Source organism: Diprion similis, chromosome 12, assembly GCF_021155765.1.
Source record: "Diprion similis isolate iyDipSimi1 chromosome 12, iyDipSimi1.1, whole genome shotgun sequence".
Classification (NCBI taxonomy): Eukaryota; Metazoa; Arthropoda; class Insecta; order Hymenoptera; family Diprionidae; genus Diprion; species Diprion similis.
In genome coordinates this window covers 9,674,224-9,697,493 of record NC_060116.1, presented here as the reverse complement: position 1 = coordinate 9,697,493, position 23,270 = coordinate 9,674,224, and the positions used below count along the sequence as shown (strand labels likewise).

The window sequence follows — 23,270 nt, the reverse complement described above, 5'->3', positions numbered from 1 at the left end:
CGAGCGTCGATGCTTTTTTTTTCTTTATTCATTTTATCGTAAGAAATTTTCTTACATTTTTTTTTTTATTACGTGCCCCAGAGAGGGGAAGATTATTCCTTTAATAATACTTGAACTGCGAATATTTGAATTAATATGTATAACTAGCAACTTGGAATTGTTAGATACGTCGATACGTTTCATTTTCAAATCGTTGAGAAATAGTTTATAAACATCTAACGGATATGTTAGAATCTGATAATGTTCAATTTATTTTATACGATCCTGCACGGTCTCATTTTTTTCGGAATAATACTTTTCACAAATTCACTGATACACATTATGGTATAGAATTTTTTTTATCTTTGTTTCAATATCGTCGGATTTGTTGATTATAACCGATATTCGCTGTGCAATATTGTAATATTGAATATCTATAACGATACCTACGTGAAAAAGGAAAAAAACAACAATAACAAAGAACAAGAAGCAAAAGGAGAGAAGTGAATTTAATTAGTGTGTGCTGAATGGGAGTTGATGATAATTTCGACTCGAATTTCCAAAGCTGGAATGAACTTCTTTTTTTTTTTAAACGTGTTCAAACGATTCTGAGGTTTTTTTTTTTTTTGTTTTTTTTTTTCTAATTCAGAAAACCCTTCAGCTAACGTTATTTTTTCAAAAGCGGTGAAGTAAATCGAACAAAAGTTCGTTCAGACACTCTTCAACATCATGATTACACCTGCCATAAAACTTTTCGAGCTCGATAAATTGTCAATAGAAATGACGGTTCAAGGAAGAAATTTTAAAGAAATGCCGAGCATGTTTTAAAGTTGGCACAATTATGATATAAGAAATATGAATTAAATCCCATATTTTTGAATAGTTGTGATTTAAATGCGGAACTGAAGTTTGATTAATTGTTATTTACAATAAACGTTTGAGAAAATAGTTAATAATCCTTAGAATGCGTAATATCATTCTGCTTTATACAAAAGCCAACTTTATCTAATAAAAATATTTTTTCTTTCATCAATTACGTGGAAGCAATGAAAATTTGACATCTAAAATCAAGATTCAAAATTTGTGTTGATCGATGTAACTTTTATAATAATTCATGAATGCTAGAAGTAGTTTTCTGGTTGATCAAAAATCTCTGTTAATTTCATTATATCTTATACTGTATGTATAATGTGTACGTATTTATATACCTTATATATGCTATAAATCCTTCGTGAGAAAATCCATGTGGAATCACTCGGGCGCTGCTGCTGCTGCTGCTGCTCCCTCTTCACCAGATTTGAACGAATTTTTTTGCTTGTCGGATTGTTCACGATTGAATTAAATTTTCACTTCTCCGTTTTTTTTTCTCGCCATACCGGAAAGCTTAAGAACGGAAAAATAGATGGATACCGATTGCGAATATAATACAGTTTTTTGCGATTTGATTTGATTTCCCTTTTTTTATTATACATTCCGAAATTATATCGTTATACAAATATTCTTATACATTCAATATATGCGTGTGTAAATAGTAGATATATCATATTGACACGTTTGGCTTTGGCGTTGGGTTCCAGCAGATACCTCGTGAACCAATTTTATTATTCATCACGATTTTCCGTATTATCAATTCATTTTTTTTTACAGTTCAGCCTACACGCGAAAAAGGAATGGACGGAAATTCGTATATTTGTATCGTATAAGAACAGTAAAATTGCTTTGAGATAATACTGGTTAATTAAATTATCGTAATAACGACCAAAGCAAATAAACGTTTACCAGACATCGAAGCTTTTGTGATTTATACATGATTTTAGAAGAGGTTGTATGGTTTCTGTATGAAGTTCTCAGCAGCTGCAGCTGCATTGCGGAATTAAGTTAATTACGGTTTTAGTATGTTGCTTAGACGAGGAATCGATACTTCTAATTGATTACATTACGAAATAGTCGGTATACATTGAGTATTTGTAAAATTTTTACATATTTTTATTCTTGAACTGGGAAAGTCTATTCAAAAATACAGAAATATCAAATACTGGATTCAGAAATATAAGTTTATATAGATATCGATGCTTCGGTTGAAATCGCTTTGAAATTAAGTTTGAGTTAAAAAATCTGATATACATTCGTTCGATTTTTATTCCAACTTTATTCGAATTTTATTTTAAATATATTACTATTTCACCGAAATACTAAATTCCTATTCTCATCATATTGACATCACGTTAAATATTTATAAATAAAAATTTATCAACAAAAAGTGTATAAGATTCTTGTGGTATACCGACTTATACGTTATCTCAATGATTTTGTAAATTATAAACAATTACGAGGTTGAAGTTAGTCACGTTAACGTATCGAAATGTTGAAACAAATATTACTATTTTGCATCTTTAGAATACCTGATGAAATTGAATTTACAAAATCTGAGTTTGTTGATACTGTATTAACGATACAAATTTCTGCCTAATGAACAATGACCATGTCGAGTATCGGATATTATACCTTTATGTATATTTATATGTATACACACACACACACACACGCACACATTACGTACAGGTCTATATACGCCGCGTGTCAAAAGATCGTTCCAATTTTCGTGCCTGGTGTACTATATGTATATACACATATATAACAAGTCTGATATTATTGATCGACGTCATGAAGCGGGGAGGGTCGAGCAGTGGAGTCGAGTCGAGTCGAGTCGAGTCGACTCGTATCGAGTTTCGTAGGAAATTCTATATTTTACGAACACGTGATAACACGAGTATATAGTAGTTGAATTTTGAAATATTTACGGATCCGCTTTCTTTCATTCTCTCCGTTGAGCTTTCGTTATACAGCCTTGCAGATGATCTCCGTCGACCTGACCTACTACTCCTCCTCACCCTTCCCACCCTCCTCGCCCTCTTCATCCTCCTCCCCCGTCTCGCTGCACCCCCAGAGATTCATTTCCGCGAGCCGGGGCCTTCTAACGACGCGTCAACCCCTCTGTTCGACGTTTCGCTAATTTTTCAGGAAAAACGCGCGGGGTTCCGCTTTAAAGATGTAAGTATATCCGTGAGCGTACAGTCCGGCCAAAGAATTAATTACATACCTGTTAAAAAATCGTTACTTATACCTACACCGTTTTTTATACGCTACGGGATTAAAGGGTGAAACCTAACCGCTCCGTCCATCGGTTTTAGTGTTGAATTTTTTCGTCGTGGAAATTCCTCGTTGTGCATGTTTGAACGGTTTTTTGGCTTTTTTTCTTGTACGCTACCTTTATGCTCGTCGAAGAAAACTTACTTTTTATTCGTTTGATACTGCGACAAATTTTTATACAATTTGTTCTATCTTTGTCGATGCTTGAATGGTTTTTTATTCGCACAGCTTATAATTTGTTTACAATAATATTCGGATTTTGGTATTTTATTAAGTAGGTATCATTTTCAACTACAACGATTTAGTAATAATTGTTAAATTTAGAAACTGAGGAGAAAAACTTGTACCTTGATTCGTGTGTGTGATATGTATAATGTAATCTATTAAACGATGAATTTTGAGAATATGATTATTTTCGAATTTTTCGAACTATTTTCCGAAGTTCATTATCCTTGGAATTCATGATTCCGCGGGATTCTTGAATTTTCGTACATATTACAGGGTATCAAGATTTGCAGAGAAAAGATAACTTTTGAACTTACCTGTAGATATAAACAGATATTCATACACCCACATAACTGTTTCATTAACTGGGGACACGAAAATGCTTTTCTCTTCCATTTGTATCGCAATTGTCGTCGTCGGTCGACCTGTCGCCTGGAATTTCATTCTAACAATTATTTCTTGCGATGAAACAACTATCTATCGTTTTTGCATAATCCTAAAGCGACTAGAGAGGAGAGATGAGCTGAGCTGAGCTTTGCTTTGCTTTGATTTGATTTGCTTTGCTTTGCTTTACTTTGGTCGTTTAACGAGCCCCTCATGTACGTAACTACAGGCATAAAATAGACCCACAAAGAAAACGCCGCGGTGGTCGTTTTTCATTCATTCGGGGTGGTTGCTGCTGCTGCACCGTTTTGCGATTAGCCGTAGGAGGTTCGTTTCCGGAAATGCGACAAATTCCGCTCCGCTAAACCGAATAACGACGTGCAAAACTTGCTCCGTCAGTTATAAACATCCACGCGGGGTCGAAGCTCGGTTTCATACTCGACGTATGTACGTCGTCGTATAATTAGAAAAGAAGTGCAGGAAATACGACCGCAGATTTTGCGAAAAATTATAGCCAGTCGCTAATTAATCGTTGTTATAATCTATTTTTTTTTTGTTTTTTGTCATAACCGAAAAATATCGTTCTGGGCGTAATAAATTGAAAATGATATCTGTACGCGTTATATATAACAACATTAAATCTGTTTATTAATTATATGCTTTACTAGAAAAACTGTGACTGAAAATTTAGTATTTACAACTATAATTATACACTGAATAGTTACTAATTGTATTACACTTGCTTATAATATCAATAATATTTAAACCGTTATTATAACTCTACCCATTTTATACTAGTAAGAATCATTTTCCAGTAACTGTAACAAATGAGGTTTCTCAATGTGTTCTTGTCACTTATTTTTCTCGAATGAAAAAAATTATAAACTTATTTTAAATAAGTAAAATCGTTAACTTTTTCCAATAATAATTTGCACGGCATAAAGGCTGGAACGTTGTTGATATCATTCAACACTTGGAATACATGAAAACCAGATTTGTAAAAAGTGAAAAGCTGATAATTTTTTTTCACTGTGAGTTACTTCAGTTTAACTGACGGTAAATAAAATTCAAGCTATTAGATCGAGGCTTGATAATAATTTTAGTGCTTTTACTTTTGACTGCACGGTTATAATAAAAATTCCCAACGTCGGATATGAGTTTTTTTTTTCTATCAAAAATGGTTTTAAACTGCTCCAACAAAATCGTTCGAGATAATAACCCGGCTGTCCGTGTCCGAGGAATCTGAGGCGTAATTTACGCATGATGTATGCTACGTACATTAGACGAGGAGAAACGTGGTATTTATTACTCGATTAGGTAGAACAAAGCGAACCCTTTCAACTCTCTGTAATAATCCGCATAACGACGAAACGATCCTGTGTAATCATTCGAAATGAGAAAAATCTAAACCATGCCATGCTTTGAAGTAAATATCGGGGTGTGCCTCTTGAAACGTTTAAGTGCCCCCTTTGGGTTATGGCGTCCTACCTTAATTCTCCTCTTTTATCAAGCGTACTTTATTTAAATTCACCTCAAGATAATCACTGTTGTAGTTTTTTCTAAATACTTTTCAATTCTATCAAATGTAGGAGAATTTCAGACGAATGAGAAAGACATTTATCTGTCATATTTTAGCAATTATAAGGATCGGTTAAGAAAAACTGTGACTCCGAAGTATAAATCATTAGCATATAAATCTTGATTAGACTTTGCAGCGATAATATAACGGGGTACAGTGATATCGAGAAAAGTACGCGGAATTTGTACAGGTGAAAATCACTTATGGAAACCCGTAAGTCAGCTGCTCGTGCGAATCGCTGCATGGATCTTATGTTATATAGTTTACTACATATACCCACAGGTACCTACATATTTGCTCTACAACGATGTGGAATTCCGAGTTTTTATCGTCAGACACCTCCAGTTAAACTCAGTTCAATTTATACATTTATCATCGTCCGAATTGCGTAGTTAAAATGATTTTCGTTGTTGTGTAAATCAATTATCTTTCTTCGAGTTTGAAATTTCTTTACCTGTAACGTAGATCTATAACAACAACAACAAAACCAACAATAATAATAACAACAATAGTTACTCGTAAATCATTTTTATATAGAAATTTGTCTTGTAGTTATTTTTCGGGGATAATCCTTTGGGAAATCTTTAATCAAAGTAAAAGTTCCTCCGAGCTCTTTTGCGGTATATGAACGGATACATACAGTATATACACATGTATACATATAATGTATATACCTGTATACCTAGTCTCGTTTTTACGGCAAGTTTTTTTCGTCCCCCTCCCCTCCCCTCCCCTCCCCTCCCCTCCCCATGTCTTCGTTTTCCATTTTTTCTTTCTTCTCTATCTTTATCCTCTTTTTCGCGGCAGTAGGATGACGAAACTTTTCGTCAATTGAACTCAACGGGATTTACGCGCTAGATCACAATAATTTCTTGAGAGAAAAACAGAAAGTCAATCAACTCTATCGAGCAGTGATGATCGACTTGTATACCGGTATAAACCAAATGATATGAGTCAACAATCTTCTCCCGAGAAAGAATAAAACTTTGCTGATTTCTAAGACAAAAAAAAAAAAAAGAAAATGAAAAAAAACAGGAGAAAACAAAAATACGTAGGTTTCGTCAATTTTGCAAACTCACAATCGGTAAAGATTGACTAATTTTTCGCGGCTATTAGTAATAGTTGAATGAATAATGCTATTCTTCGTTATCTTATTATGGGCGGCACGTACGTAATGTGAAGCTGCATAAACTCACAACGTGCGCCGAAGTTAAACTATGACAAGTACTTTTATGTAAGCTGATGTGCAGTTCTGGTTAAATTCCAAGTACCATGCAGCAGAAGCGCGCTGTATCGTATACCAAGAGCCCTGCAGCATTTTCCACGGTCCGTGTGCATCCTGTCCGCGTGTTCAGCGAACATCTGATTCATGAATTTCCAAGAGCGTGTATCTCTCTTTCATCTTCATGCGCCCTCTTCTTCCGCGGCTCTACGTTCGCGCTTTTTCATCTTCCTGCTTTATTTATTTTTATTTTATGTTTATCATCGTGATTTTACGCTACCTCCGCAACGATGCCCGGTATTCTCGTTTCCATGATGTATTATACCTACGTACCTGTAATATATACCTATAATATGCATACGGAGTGATTATCTAATGGCCGAATGGTCCGTCGCGTCGTCTGCTACAGTGTAATGTATTCAGATGATCGGCGCCGTAATGTAGGTAACTTAAAAAATTTTGACACTGGTCGGTGTTGACCACACAACTGTCAGTGGTAATTGTAAAAATTATTGAGCTTATGTTCATAACGATTGGCTGCCCTGGGAAATAACTAGTCGCGGATTTTAGCGCATGCGCATTACGTTGTGGCAGACGCGAACTATTCAGCTATTACATAATCGCTATGGTTTTGTATAATATATCATTTATCCGAATTTATGCATATTATATCTCATGACGAATCACTTCGCATTGGGATTATTAATATTCAAATTTTTTTTTTTTTTTTTTTTTTTTCTACTAATTAACGCGATCTGCGAGAAGTTCGATCCGTTTATCGATTATCAGAGAGTTATTATCGAGTCTACATAATTTCGAACGTGAGAATTTAGCGGTCCGCGAAGCTATCTTTAATTGTAAGCTTAACTCGGTGCAGGGCGTGAATAAGTTCAAGAGCTGTGAGTAAAATAAGGAGAAAAATAACTAAAAAGAAGTAAAAAGAAGTAAAAAAAAAAAAAAATTGAGGGAAAAAAACGGGGTCGACATCTTCTCGCCGATAGACGATCCGACCCGTGAGAGACGACCGGATTTCAACGGGCGTTACGGCCGGACGTGACTCTGTCGAACCGTGAACAACGCGACAGTACCTTATACATCTAAAAGGAAACCAGCAGATGGATGATGCAGCGACAGGGAGTGGGCAAATTGATTGTCCGTGAACAATCGCTGCTTTTGTCACGAGCAGTGCCGCGTATATATATTGCAACGCTGTAAATTTGTTATTACGTCGAGAAGGCGTGATGATATTTAATAAAGGTATCCACATTTAGGACTAACGGAATTACGTATACAGAGAGCTTCTTTATCTGCGGAACTATGCGTGCGCCTTATTCAAGCAACCGGAGTTACAGCTGTCATTTCATTGTTGCGAGCATCGCATCCCGCCACGAACATTCCAAACGTTTTCAGAACAAATGAATCATGGCTGCGTTTCGAAATTTACTGGAAGCATTACAAACTCCCTAGGACAGAGGCGGAGACGGTATAAGGTGCGTTCCGAAATTAGAAAATGGCGTTAAAAACTCACTAGGAGAGAGAAGCTTCGCTACTCAAGAACTTGGCAGCGCAAAAGAGATAGAATATTTCGCATTTACGCATTCAATATTCGACATTTGGGATGATCGTGGCGGGATACGATGCTCAACCTGAACCTGAGAGCTGCAACTTCAGACTTAAGTTGATTCAATAACGGTACAATACTAGATCGATGGTTAAACGCAATTGGGAAGATTTACCAATCGATCAAGCTAGGCGTTACTCCAGCAACTCTTGTATTATAGTCCCTCCTTAATTATGCTGGTGAAGTTGAATCGATATTGAATATAGAAAGGAAATGATCCTCCCTCTCCGCTTCTGAACAGCGTACACTAATTATCTCAATGAGGACTGGTTTTGAATTCAAACTCGAGATTCTCATTTTGATATAACTTCGTGTTTTTCAATTTCCGTCTCTTCATCCTTCTCTTCCTCGTCGAATGGAACTGCAATACATATACATATACATATACTGATGAAACTCTCGACCTTTGTATTATACCTGAAGGAAGGTATTTATGCACGTAGTTGAAACCTCTCTGAGCAGACTTTGTGCACGCGATAATTTGCGGAGAGATATCTGATGTTTCTGGGAAAATCATGGGGTTGCTTCGAGGGGCTATTAATGGATTAAAACTGGGTGAAATAATGACGAAAATTGTGACTCGGTTCACCGGGAATCGCGCACTCGGGACTCTTGAATTTAACATTATAGGTAGTATATATAGTTTCTCTTTCCGAGCCGGCGAGCCGATGCTAATTCAATATCGCCCCACATCCCGACCCTTTAATTTTTCATAATATTGTTCGGGAGAGGGTTCGATTACATAGGCAATTAGTCGCTAACCACTTCAATGCTCGCTTGTATTAATTCAATGATTTAAATTGTTCTGTTTCAGGTGCGAACTCTATTCGTCAGCGGCTTGCCAATGGATGCAAAACCGCGAGAGCTTTACCTTCTCTTCAGAGCGTACGAGGTACGTGTGTGAAAATTGATTTTAGCAGTATTCAGAGAGAGACGTCTGATCAGTTTAACTTTAGCTACGAGATGGCCGAGTGATCGATGTTATAATAGAAATGCGACGAATACTTGACAATCTTTTAATTTTTTATCAACAATTATTTTCATATATTATTTAAATTATTCGCATACAGAACTCGGCGAAGCTCGGTCGGATTTCCCGACATGCTTTACGCCGCTCGGAAATCGATACGAACTGTGGTTAATATTTAAAATCTAGGCCAGATCACTTATTACCGATTAGATCCTCCGATTGTAGAATTTTATTATTATTTATACGAGTTTCGTATAACCTATATTTAAACAGGGATTATCGGAATGAAGTATTATAATCGAAGATGAAAATTAAAAAAGCCGGTGAGAGTGCCATTTTGTCGAGAAAACAATTCCAATTCAAGCTATAGATAACTACGCAGAGAAGAAAAAACAGTTTTACCCCTTTTTTTTTTAATTTCGAAATTAAAAAGGCTGGAAAAAAAAATGAAGTTTTTGATCGAGTTTCATCGATCGAAACTTCGGATAAATTATTCATTCCGTAATTGAAGAATCGTGTAACTTACGCCAACGTCGTGAATTTCATCCAAGACTCTCTTTCCACTCGAGTTGTACAATGTTAAACAAAGGTACCTGATGATGCTTTATACATGCCCAGTCTCGTCGTTTGAAAAATTTAAACGTGGAAGAGCCAACGTTGGTACAATGGCGGGGAGCAGAAGAGGTGCCTAGGCAGGACGAATCGATCCGGGACTCTGAGAACGTAAACCAGAGCGGATAATAATATTTTTCAGCGAACCATGTCGAGTCGGAGAGAGAATTAGCTGGCCGCTGGTGTAAAACATATCGAATCGAGTCCGCCTATCGCGGCGAACAAGCAACCTCTTTTCAGGATCAGGAGAGGCTTTGCAATCGGTTATATTATATCTATACGTATATATTATACATATACATTGTATGTATGTACATGTTTTCTGGACAAGGAGAGGCCAACGCGGCAGGATGTAACGACGGTTACAGCATCCATTCCCGTATTCTCATTGTCAGTCACGCTGTAATTACTGCACCTAATCGATACTCCGAGTTTCTTCTCTCTCTCTCTCTCTCTCTATGTATATATATATATATAGATCTATCTCTTTCTACATCTCAATCTCTCTCTTTCCCTCGCCTGTCTCTGCTTCTCTCGCATCATTTATACACTTTCAGGTATAATAATAAGAAATAATATCTATAAATCATTTATAATTTATATATGTAACAATTAATTGGACACAAGTTTAATACGCGTTTCAGGGTTACGAGGGCTCCTTGCTGAAAGTGACGAGTAAAAACGGCAAAACCGCATCGGTGAGTCTTGTAAAATCGTACATATGCATATATGTATTCATTATATTTACTGTATCTATTTGTAAGTCATTTATAAACTACAAAACCGCACTCTTTCATTTACTACACCAATAACGATGTACATTATTTGCACGCTAATTGCATCTGCGTATATATTGTAACGTCGAGATGATTCAGTTCACTCGATTTGCACTGTATTTCATAAATATATATTTATATATTTATATACATGGGGCATTCCACGGCGAACCAACGGGTTATCAACCTGATCACCTAGGATTCTGATTTCCAATGAATTTTTTTGCTTGCTTCGGTCAAAAATGATACCCATAATTTTTCACAATTTTTCCACCATTTCGTAAAAGTGTGGCGACGTGAAATATCCTTGATATGAAGATGGACATTTTTTAAATCTATGAAACTTTTTTTGTAAATTGGGGACTCGAAACCACATCTTTTCATCGTGATTTGAAAATGGGATGAAAATGTTGAATAATATTTTTATTGGAATTTATTTTGAATGATGGTTTGTTGTGTTAAAAAATAAGATGAAAAACAAAAATTAAAAAAAAAACTTCCTCTTGGTATAATTCAATTTTCTTCTTAATTCAAAAGTAAACCCGTTGGTTTGATGTGGAATGCCCCATATATCGATACGCGGAACGAGGCGATATAATGAGAATGAAGTTAGTAACCTTACTATTATAACGATACATTTTTATGAAAAATTGTTACTTTAAACTAGAGTCTAAAAAGAGTTCTAAAATTGCGCAATAATGATTTTTTCCATGAAATTTCGTTACATTAACGTTACTAACTTCAGTATTATCCGATGTTAAGCCTTTAATGAATTTCAAACGTAACGCAGACGCTCATCTTTGGAGAGAATCTTTCTTTCAACCCAAACACACTTTTCAGAGGTTTCCACGATGGAACTTCGCAACTTATTTTCTCCAGCAACACCCTGGTTTATACATACATACCATTTGTATATACCTATGTACAAATACATACATATTATAGTCCATTGAGACAGAACCTGCGTCAAAGTCTTTCCCACCCCTATGCTACTTGTAATCCTTGATTTCACCGCGAGGTCGAGTCAAAGCTCTTTGTTCTCGCGTTAATTTCGTTAACAACCTCAGAGATATACGTTTCCACAAGTAACGACGCTTTCTCCTTCGTTTCGTGTGTAGTTTTTTTTTTTTTTTTCCTCTTCCAAATTCATGTCCTCTTGCTTTTCTTTTCTTTCTCTGTTTCTTCTTCTCCCTTTTCTATTTTCCTTCTACGGTCTATATAGCATTGTTATTATTATAATCGTTAATGTTATTATTGTAATGAATCAATATTGTTTTTATGCCGCGTATGATAAATACGACACGTGATGATATTTTTAAATGAAAATCCACTTCCAGAAACATTCTTTGCTCCCCCTCCCCTCGATTATGTTACTGTACTATACTACATACATTCAGGTATATAGTAATAAGGTAATATGTATGTATGTACCTTGTATACGCGTGTAATAATTTATATATGTACGTTATATTACAACGGGGGGCTCGTTTCACGTTTTACGTCGAGCAAACGGCGTGTCGAGGAAAAATACAATTTCCTGCGGGCTCAATTATCGTTTAATGCTCTACTGATCAGCGACGACTATTTTTGCCGCGCAGTTGTTCACTCGGAGTTATATCACCATGTCGCAGTTGTTCGCAGCATTTTTCAAATACATTTTTATGCAGACTCTGCACGCTTCGCAGGATTTTCATATTGTTATATTCAAATGTAAATACCGTATGAAAAAAAAAATTGAACGAAATAATATTTTAAACATCTTTTTTACATGTATAGAGCTTTTTTTCGACAATTTCTATAACACTTTCTGCAGCCGAACTTTGTCTTAAATTGTTTACCTACAATATAATGCGGTATATAATATGTTAATAATTTTGAAACAGATATTTCTTATTTTCAAACAATCCAACCATTCATAGGGGATTTGGTTTATAGGTGTATTATGGTTACCAATGGGATGTGCTCCAGTCTGAATTAATTCAATATTATTGTTATTGTTTATATGTATATCTGTGAGTAATAACGTGCGTTAAATTGATTTTCAGCCGGTGGGTTTTGTCACGTTTCATACGAGAGCCGGTGCCGAAGCAGCGAAACAAGACTTGCAGGTAATATTTGTACTTCATGAAATAATGTTGAAAAACTAGGCGAAATTGTCTCTCTTACGATTTTTAATTCCTGTAATTTTTAACATGCATATTTTTTTCCATCTTGATTCCTCCACCCCCTCCCTCCTCGTTATTTGACCACCCTCGATTAGTCGGCACGGGTTATTTGCTACATAGTTGCAGAATAATGATATAATATTATCATCATTGTCATGTAGAATGTTACTATCTATCCATATTATAGGTGTATGATTATTGTTAATTAAGGAACTTTGTAATTGGTACAAAACCTATTATATACCTATATATCTGCTGGGTGCACCGTGTGATTTTAATATACATACTTACATTAATATGGTGTTCCTCTGCCTATAAATGAACCCATCTGCCAAAAGCCCATCACCTCATCTATTTGCCACACGCAACTGATGTCACGCAATTTGCAATTTCCTTTAATATATTACGTATATATTATATTATATATACACGCATTGTCATGTGTATACGATTGTTCGGATTCTTCGATCCCCAGGCATATTGTAAAGATATTTTTCTTTTTTCTTTTGTCTATATACCAATACTGTAAAACCTTTTCTTCCGATTATAGTATCATCATAGGTCATATCGTATACTTGGGGGGGGGGGGGGGGGGGGGATGGATGTTATTAAGAAATCAGTCATCATTTTTCCTCTTCTCGCATAACAAACCTGCAAGAGTTTTTAAATAATTTATTACTTTTTTGTTTATTTATTCATTTCTTTTTTTGCTAAAAATTATTTTTTACCTTACGCGATGTTCACATTCGCAAAATTTTTACGAAGAGAAACTGCCAAGCTTCAAATTTTTGGGAATCGCGCGACATTTACGTATACATATATACCTAGGTGGTATAGTTCTATTATAAATTCATAAAATCGAACGCTTCGTATGTCTGTCAAGAATTTTCCACTTTGAAATATTGAGTCTTAGACTCCAGGCACAGCACGTGTAATAATAAATTATAGTGCAGTAGGTATAATCTATGTGAGGTGAGGAAAAACGTATCACTGATTTGGTTTGAAGCACTTTGACACACACACACACACAATTATACACGGAACACACAAATACAAAAACACACGCGTGGATTTTTCCGCATTATAGATATATCACAGGCTCGGTAGAATGAACGAATATGTTTCTATCTGTATTTTTTTTTTTTGTAATGTCTTTTTTTTTCTTTCTGCGATTCAAATTATTATCAATCTCATCACGCTTTTTGAAGAAGTATTTGAAGGATATTCTTAACGTGGTATAACACAGAGATCACCCCGACTATGGTTTTGAGAATATTAAATATAATTCTACACGTGAAATGATGAAAATTATACGCGAACGGAGATATTTGAATTTTGTTCGTTAAATTTATATTGCTTTTTTCCATATTTTCATCCGTACATATAAATTTTTTCTTTCTTCTTTTCTCGATATTAAAAGTAACTGATAATAATATTACACAGCGTATAATGAATAAGAGAATTAGGTCAGGATGTGTATATACTTTTTTGCGTTTGACATTGTCTTTTCTTTAAATAATTGCGAAAATAAAAAACCAAAGAAATAAATGAAAAAATAAAAGATAACAATTGAAATAACGAAAAAGAAGATAGATATGTGTAATGTAACGCATATGCATATCTATATACAAGTCGAACTAATTTCTGGGGGATCTATTTGCAGCAGGGAGTTAGATTCGACCCTGATATGCCTCAAACCATTCGTTTGGAATTTGCAAAGAGTAACACAAAGGTTAGCAAACCTAAGCAACCAGCCGCTGCAGCAGCCACCACCTCGCACCCCGCTCTGATGCACCCTCTAACTGGACGTAAGTATGCACCGCCACTGAATCACACTCGCTGGTTATTATTAATCACTGTTTCGTACACAACCCCACAAAATCGACCCCCTGCCTCCCCTCGCTCTTTGAAACCCACTAACCCCGTGTCGCACCTCCGTTGATATACCTATACGTATTATATATGTACGTTATATAACTATATAATATGAAACAAGAAACGTACCTGTCTCTCCGTGTCCAACACTATTTTGACACCGAGTGGATGTTTGTTTATTTTTTTTTGTTATTTTTTATATCCTACTTATTATTTCTTATTTTTGTGCCTCGTTGTCAGCGTGATTTGCGCATTTCGTGTTAGCCTGCAAAAGAGATTAGATTAATTGTAAGAGATGGAAAATTTCAGCTTATATATAGTATCGGAATACGTACGTAATTGCATATGCATGCCTCCATGTATGTATGTACGTTGCAATTAATGTATACGTTATAATAAATAATTTCAATGACGTCGATCGTCAGGTGCATGAGAAAGACTTAATTGTCAGCTCTATCACAGCGGATATCGAACAACGAGTTACAGTGTTACCGATTATACATTGCAGGAAGTAAATATAAAACGGGTTAAATTCACGGAACAGAGACGATCACTCCAATTACCTGCAGTTAAAGGTCAAACGGAATAATGTCAATCGACTCTTGCTCTGTGCATATTCTATATGCATATTAAAGATTCGTCGCTTCTGAACACCGGCGACGAATTTAGAACGACCTATTTTTCATCGTTATATGGATATTGTTTTTGCTCTTCTGTTTTCTTTCTTTTTTTTTTTTTTTTTTTCTTTTCTATCCATGCTAATGTCATTTCGCGCAAATTATGCACCAGTTTTTTTTTTGTTTTTTTTTTCTCCATATTGGACAGAAAATCGCTTCACCTGCTTCCCTTGTCGACTAGATTATCGTGTATATACATATATCGATTTGTGAGACAGACGAAATGCATGCCGGCTGACGAATTTGAAATTGGCAATTCCGCCGACAGCACTTACGAAACCCTCCGGGAAAGTCAATTATTCGGATGGAAGGACTCTCTTCGAACTCTCTTTTTTATTCCAATTCTGCATTTTTCCCTGTCATGCACACGACGATGATATTCACCTGCGCAGCAGCCAGCAGCAGCCTCTGTATGTCGTAACTATGTGCATAAAATTCGTCGGTAGAAATTGTCATGTCAAATTACACTTTGGTATATCAAGTTGTGTGTTCGCCGTTTCTATACCTAAATAATAACAAAAACAATCATAATAATGATAACAATAACTTTGGCGAGTATTTTTATTATGACTTTGGAAACGACGATCGTTATTTCGGTACTTTGCGAACGCGAGACACATATTATGACGATCCATCATACCGTGGTATACCGTATACGGTAATAAATAACTTGACTCAAAATTATCGGTCGACGTATAAGGAATAATTATCGTATCGATATGTATGTACCTTATACTTACAAAGTTTGATTATCGTCAGTCTGTGGTGGTGATAAAGATGAATTTACTTTTCAGACCTTGGGAGTCCGTTTTTCCCTGGAGGACCGGAGCTCTGGCATCATCCGTTGGCCTACTCAACTGCCGGCGAATTGCCTGGCGCATTGCAACACGCCACCCTCGTTCATCCGGCGTTACATCCTCAGGTTCCCGTACGTTCCTATCTTTGACTATCTGCAGAAAAAGCTCTGGAGCCGCCGACGAGCGCCCCGATGCACGTTAGTCATACATGATCGTTATATACCTCGTTTAACTCTAGATATAGGTCTAAGTAAGTGCCCTGTGTCTGTTTACACGTATTCACCACACTAGTCCAGTCGGAATAACGAGGCTGAAGTAACCTAACCTAACCTAAACATTTCGGAGTCAATATATACTTGCGAAATAGTTATTCCCCCCCCCTCCCCCCTCCCCGCCAATGTTTGGTTACGTTATAACTTCAGTCTCGTTCGGAATATATATTCGAAATTGCTGTTTTTCAAATCCGTCATTTTCTTTTCTTCGTCCAAGTCCAGAATTTTGACCAGATTCGGCAATAGCTTTGGCCGACATTTTGTTTTTGTTTAATTTAACTCAATTTCATTCCATACAAGTTTGGTTAAAACAAATTTTTATATACGACAGATATTTTTCGACATAAATCATGAATTAAAAATGGCGGCTGAAGATATTTTCAAGGAGCAGAATAAGAAAATTGTGGTATCTTAAAAGTGCAATTTTAGTTGTTTTTTTTTCGTGCATTCCGACTGGGCTAATTATCAGACTGTTTCGGATCATGGCGGTATTTCTTTTCTTACCCAAGATTGAAGGACTGAACGTTTGGTGTTTTTACCTCGTAAAAATCAGGGGTTTCTGTACTCTTTGTTTAAAATCATGGAGTGAAACAGACCTTCTATATGGTTTACGAAAACGAGTATGTTATTATTTATATTGAAACGAAGCCAGTTCAACAGACTTTTGGACTGTTGAATTAAAAATTGTATTTCTCGGTGGGATTTTTTATAGTCCGGTAAAAACCGACCAGCGTTTAGACTTTGTTACAACAAGAAAAAAGCAAATATTGCCTTAATATACAAACAGTCTAATCCACAAGCTGCACAACTTGCCTTACAGGTTATAAATTTTGCAACACGCGAAAAATCCCGCTCCGTGTGATATTGACGTGTATGCTTTTGCCATATTATACCATATATAGATGTTTTTTTGATTTTATTTCTTTCTTTCTTTTTCTCATCCAGCTATGATAGCTTTTTTCCGCGCACAATGCGAGTCAAATTGCAATTCGCGTATAGTATATCAGATATATGCAGTCTATCATTATAGTCTAACTTTTTTGTTCAAACATGGGAGCGTTTTTTACAACGGTAATATCTCTGGGCCACTAAGATATTAAGCAGGGTATATTTAAACAGGATCGAAACCTTATGAAAGTCGGATAGTCTTGTGCTTTGAGTTAATTACCGCGGGCTAAGTCTAATTCTCGGTGAAACACTCTTCGTTTGGGACAAACGTGTGCGGGGGAATTCGAGAACCTTCAAGTCTAATGCGGGTATATGTATATGTACATATATATATATATATATATATATATATATATATATATTTATATTATATAATTACTTAATGAAAGCGTGGGAAAGGGAAAAAAGAAAGAACGTTCATGGAATCGCAAATATCGGGATTCTATTTAATCTCGCAAACAGAGAAAAAATCCAATTGAATCCAGTCCCCGTTAGAATGGGGTTGAAAAAACCGAGGCTATTATGTTTTTTCCCAACCCTTAGTCGACTTGGATAATTATAATCAGCGAGTCCGGGTGTCCGTGTAGTATATAATAATAAAATTTCGCCAACATATGTAACACGCAATATATATATGTATGTACACCGTACATACGACGTACTCGTCGTAATTCTCACGGAATCCAGCATCACAAGCCGAGCCTCTATTACACTGCGCTGCAGGCTCTGTGTGTCCGGAGTTCGCTTGTTAGCACCCTTCTCTTGTCATAAAAGTCACGTATATACTCGTCCTGCGGGAATTCCCCTTGGGATAGGCTTGTTGCCGGTGATATAGGCCTGTATATGCCCCACGTATGCACTACACGTGTAGGTGGCTCAGGGCCGTACCCTGATAAAATCCGGTGGGTTCAAAAAACACGGGATAAGTGCGACAATGTTGAATTTTGAAAAACAAAAATTTCTCTTTTATAGAGGATTTAAAATTGTGTAGAAAATTGGAGTAGGGACGAGAAATTGATCAAAATGTAGGTAAAGGTGTGTCAGGGTGGCTATATACCTGAAAAATCTGGAAAACCTGGAAATGTCAGGAAATTTAAAAGGGGTCGTGGAAAAACTGAAATTCGCAGGGGACTTTTAATTTGGACTTTTAAAATTGACTTGAACTGACTTTTTTGTACATACATTATATTTTTCTTCAATTCGAATTGAATTTCAACCGAATATAGAGTTAATGAGCTGAAAGATTTAGGTTTTAGTAAATACTAGAACTGGGAAAATGTCAGGGAAAACTAGGTTTTAGCTCCTGGAAAATTTAGAAAAGTCATGGAATTTTTTCGCCAAAAATTTGTGGCCACCCTGTGTGTAGAAAACAAAAACGTAGAACCTTCAAAATTGTACCACTTTTTTATTTGTTATAAAGATCCTCTATCTTCCCTTTCTATTACACTTTGACCTTTCCACGCTTTGAAATAAAGCGAAATGGATTTTTGCAATTTCGAAACTTCGACGCTGCGTTACACCCTTGCGTTTTATCAACGTCTTCCCCATTCGACACCCCCACAGCTGGGTTGCCCTCTCGATTCCTCCCCGACACGTGCACCCCTTCTACACACGTTTTTACCCCGGTTCGATAGAACAGCCGCTCGGTGACTTCATCGAGACGAACTCCGGCAGCTGAGCACCTTTTCTATAAGGTCGAGAGAGATCACTGCCAATCTTTGCCGGATTAGCACCGACTGTTATATGACTTTGGCACCCTGCAGAGAGACTCTCGACACTCCCTCCTATTAGGGCTTAGCGAGGTTTCAAAATCGTCCTCCACTCTCAACGCCTGTCCTCCGGGCTCAACCGACGGATTTAGCCCTCACCTCAACCGCCTCGGAAGTTTTTTTTAGCTTTTGCAATTTCAAATTCGATTACGAATTTGCGTATTTTCGCTGTTCTTGTTTTCAAATTAACTCAAGCTGGTCCGTTTTTTCGCAAATTGTTTTCATCCCTAGCTTTTGTGTTGTAATTACGACGATGCTCGTGGAAATATAGCGATTGAAATATTTTTATTCGTATTCGATTTTCCATATTATACGACAAAGAAATTTCATAATCAAAATTTATACACTTGATTTAAAAAATTTTCTAAAGTATTATACCGATAGTTCTTATCTCAATCGATATACATGATACTTGATGATGATGACATTGATGATAACTGGGCTGATCAGTCAAATATACGAGACGAAGCAAAAGTATTTTGACTTTTTAAAGTCTAGGTAAAAGGACGTTTTCCTTGATATTCAGACATGAACCGATACACGATGAATGTGAGGTGAAAAAATTGAGCATGCCCTTCTCTGTATGTATATTTATGTTTCTCTAACAATGTTTTTACACGGATTTATGTACTTCTGCCCGTATCAAAGAAGTCGATGACCGGCAGCGCAGAAGGCACCTGGAGTAATCCGATTTATGGTGTTTGTGTACCGCAGGCACCGATATCCCTGCCACATCCGACCACCCTGACATCGATCCACGCGTCGCTGCCGCATTTCTTGCCTTCGCCGGCGCTGGCGTCACCGGTAGGCTCGTCCTCGTCGCAGCCAAGCATCGCGGTGAGCAACGCGCCCTGCTCAACCCTCTTCGTCGCCAACCTCGGACAGTTCGTCTCCGAGCACGAGCTCAAAGAGATATTCAACAGGTCAGTTGGAAGGTTGAAAGTATATATGAAAATAGAGCGTCGAACAATCGACGATGAAAATTGACAATTTATGCAACGGATAACGTATTTCATATAGTATCTACGAGATATGCTGATCAGCGTCCATTCAAAGAGCGTTAAATTGTAGGATACCTTTGATCGCGGTGTTTTATTTATTTTTTTTTTTTTTTATACACTTTGTATAGTAGGCGTATACACCGAGGAAAACAACGACGTGTGGATACGCAATCAGCTTCTTTAATTACTCGGTTTGTTGCTGATTATTATGCCGACGCGGAACGTGGGATGACTAGGTATGAGTCAGAGAGAGACAGCTGGAGAGTGCGTGTGTCGGAAAAGGGGGATCGGACGATAGCTGTAGGGTAGTGAGGAGGAGGTGACCTAATCGATCGCCAGGATCGAGGAACAGGCTCTACGGCATCGTAGAAACTTTGGAATCGTTCAGGGTGGCCGTATGGAAGGTGGAAATCTTTAACATTTGTTCCTTTGAATTCTTATCGAAGCGGAACTGTTCCTGCAGGAACAATAATGAAAAGCTGGAAAAATCACGAAATTCCAAATATTAGACTGAGAGAAATTTCTAGTTGTGGTTACTGCACAAAGTACTTTGATTATTTTCACTCCTTACCATAAATGAAAAATACAGCTATGGGTACAAAATGAAAATTACTAACGCGCTTGTCTGTATGTCTAGTATGTGTTACTATTATTTTCCATTGTGGTTATTAGTACTATATTTTCTTGTAGCTATTGGGATAATTTGGTGATGGTGGAACGATAAGTCGAGTGTTCAGGGTTTATTCAACTGAATAAAAGTAGTAAACTAAACACAGAGGTTTATTGTTGGAGTAAACAGAAAATGCAGGATTGACACCATAATCATCAATTATACAATAGTTACTTGTTTTACATTTTCTTGCAATTTTAACAATATTTAAACCTTCGTTACAGCAATAACCCAGAATTTTACGGACATTATCTATCAACGTCCCATATGGCAAATGAAATTTTTCTCAGTGTAACTTTTACGACCACCCTGACTAAATATAAAATCTGTTAATTCCATAGGTTCGTCGATGTTCAGTGAAATTTTGGAAACCAAGAGTACCAAACTACCAAATACCTTTCAAATGATATTTAAGTTTTGGATAATCTTATTCTAACCGACTTTGATTTATCAGGGAATTTAAAAGCGACACGAATAAATGAGCTCGTGAAATTACTCATCAAAATTCAACTGAACAGAATGACCTAGTCGAACTTGAGCAGAACAAAAATATCTAACAACTATACGGCAATGAATAACTATTCCCATCACACGATTGTTCCATTTAGTTGATCATCATTAATCTTCATCATCGTCACGCTTGCATTGAGACATGTATAATATCATACGTACCCGTACCTCTGTACCTAAACTAGATAAACTGCACACGCACCACGCACCTCGAATCATCTTTATGCAAAACTGCAGCGTGTTACCCAGCTGAACCCAATTACTCTGGCGCACCGCAACGAGCTACACCTCGATTAAATAAAAAAGAAAGAAAGAAAGAAAAGAAAAGAAAGATTCACTGAAACCCAGCCTGTAAACTAACCCTTGTTTGTGCACAGTTTCCCCGGCTTCTGTCGCCTCCGTATGCACACCAAGGGAGGCTCGCCGGTTGCCTTCGTCGAATATCAAGATGTTCGCTACGCGGCCCAGGCGATGGCCACGCTTCAGGGATCGTTTCTCCTATCTTCTGACCGGGGGGCGATTCGAATTGAGTATGCAAAGTCAAAAATGGCCGAGGTGGGCTTTACAAACCTATGGACGGAAGTAGGTTTCACTTTATACCCATTGTATGTTTATCTGTTTGCTATATGTTTTTCCACATTATTCTATACGTATATACGTACACTCTATGCGATTATTATACCTAATTGTATAATACACCTTGTTATGTGTGAAATTTATTTTATCATCATTACACCGCACACCTTGTACTATACACCTGATTTAACGGACCTCTCTCGCTCTCTCTGTCTCGCTGTATATAGTCGAGCGACTTGGCAAATTGACTGCATGCTTCGAAAAAACGGATCTCCTGATGATGTAACGATGATTGTAGTCGGTATACTATAAGTGAGCTTGCAAAGTTGAACTTATGCATTTAAACTTTGAGTCCTAAAGTATCCTCTCACCTATCATCTACGGGTCGAAGCGTAGGTTTGCGAAAGAAGAAACGACCGGAATTTATCATGAGGTCGCGCTTTGACTGTTCAAGTGGGTCATGCGAGAGGCGTTGAAAAATGGAGAGGACAGTTCCTTTTTTTTATCCTGCATCCTTCGATTCCTCCACCTCGCAGGGAGGGAGGAAAAAAGCCTCCTTCAAACCGATAGCCAAGTCTCTCGTCGCTGCATGTGTATGTCTCACACTCGTTTGTCGTCTTATATATCACGTACACATATATATTCACGAAGGAAACATGTTTACGAAATAGTCTGCTTCCAAAAAACGATCGGGTCTCTGCGTCTATATGAAAAACTAAGTCCGACCTCCTCACTATACTGCAGGCTTGAACCGAAAACAGATGTAATGCAATTTTCTTTTTTCTTTTTTTTTTCTCTTTCTAATTTAATATTATTATACTGTTAAACATACTACGTTACATGCAGAATATTCTGCAGACATACCTATATATGATATTTGTCTCTAATTTTATATTTCTCTCTATTTCTTAATTCCAGGGAACAAAGGGAGATGAAAATGGGCAGTCTTAAAGTTGACGTGAGCGGAATGTGACAGGTACGCCAGTAGTGAAGTCGATAAATTTATCGAACGATCGACGTACTGATGAAAAATGATTGTGGAGAAAAATCAGGGGGCATAGAATCGTTCGCAGTTGCGGTTTTGCGCGTTGGTAGGATATACGGTGTAAAACGATATGCCGTATTTATGCATTGATGTATGTATGTATGTATGTATGTATGTATGTATGTATGTATGTATGTATGTACCAGGCATGCTACGGCAAAGCGGATGTTATGAACGACCGTGAAAAACTCATTCGATATGTAAGGTGTATCTAACTGCGGGCAGAAATGCGTACAGCGATTATTATTATTATTATTATTATTATTATTCTTATTATTATTATTATTATTATTATTATTATATATCATGCGGAAGGCCCGGCGACATTTTATTCTATACATAATATATCCGTACACATGTATATATAATATATACGTGTGTACGGGAATAAGTTTTCTTATATTTACATGTAGGTTATATACATGTATATTATATATATATTTTTTA

General features: G+C 36.7%; 1 protein-coding gene across 4 annotated transcripts in view; it reads left to right on the top strand.

Annotated features, from left to right (window-relative positions):
- LOC124413598 (protein couch potato) overlaps positions 1–22,896 on the top strand; it is a 34,319-nt gene extending 11,423 nt beyond the window's left edge. The window contains exons 3-10 of one of the 4 annotated variants that reach the window (XM_046894308.1): positions 8,975–9,052; positions 10,387–10,440; positions 12,564–12,626; positions 14,347–14,491; positions 16,030–16,163; positions 19,670–19,944; positions 21,580–21,784; positions 22,697–22,896. In XM_046894308.1, the coding sequence (XP_046750264.1) occupies positions 8,975–9,052; positions 10,387–10,440; positions 12,564–12,626; positions 14,347–14,491; positions 16,030–16,163; positions 19,670–19,944; positions 21,580–21,784; positions 22,697–22,729 (987 nt within the window). In that variant the 3' untranslated portion in view covers positions 22,730–22,896. The remainder of the gene's footprint in view (positions 1–8,974; positions 9,053–10,386; positions 10,441–12,563; positions 12,627–14,346; positions 14,492–16,029; positions 16,164–19,669; positions 19,945–21,579; positions 21,785–22,696) is intronic. The other 3 variants (XM_046894309.1, XM_046894310.1, XM_046894311.1) reach the window with 3 other exon arrangements.
- Positions 22,897–23,270: the final 374 nt, after the last annotated feature.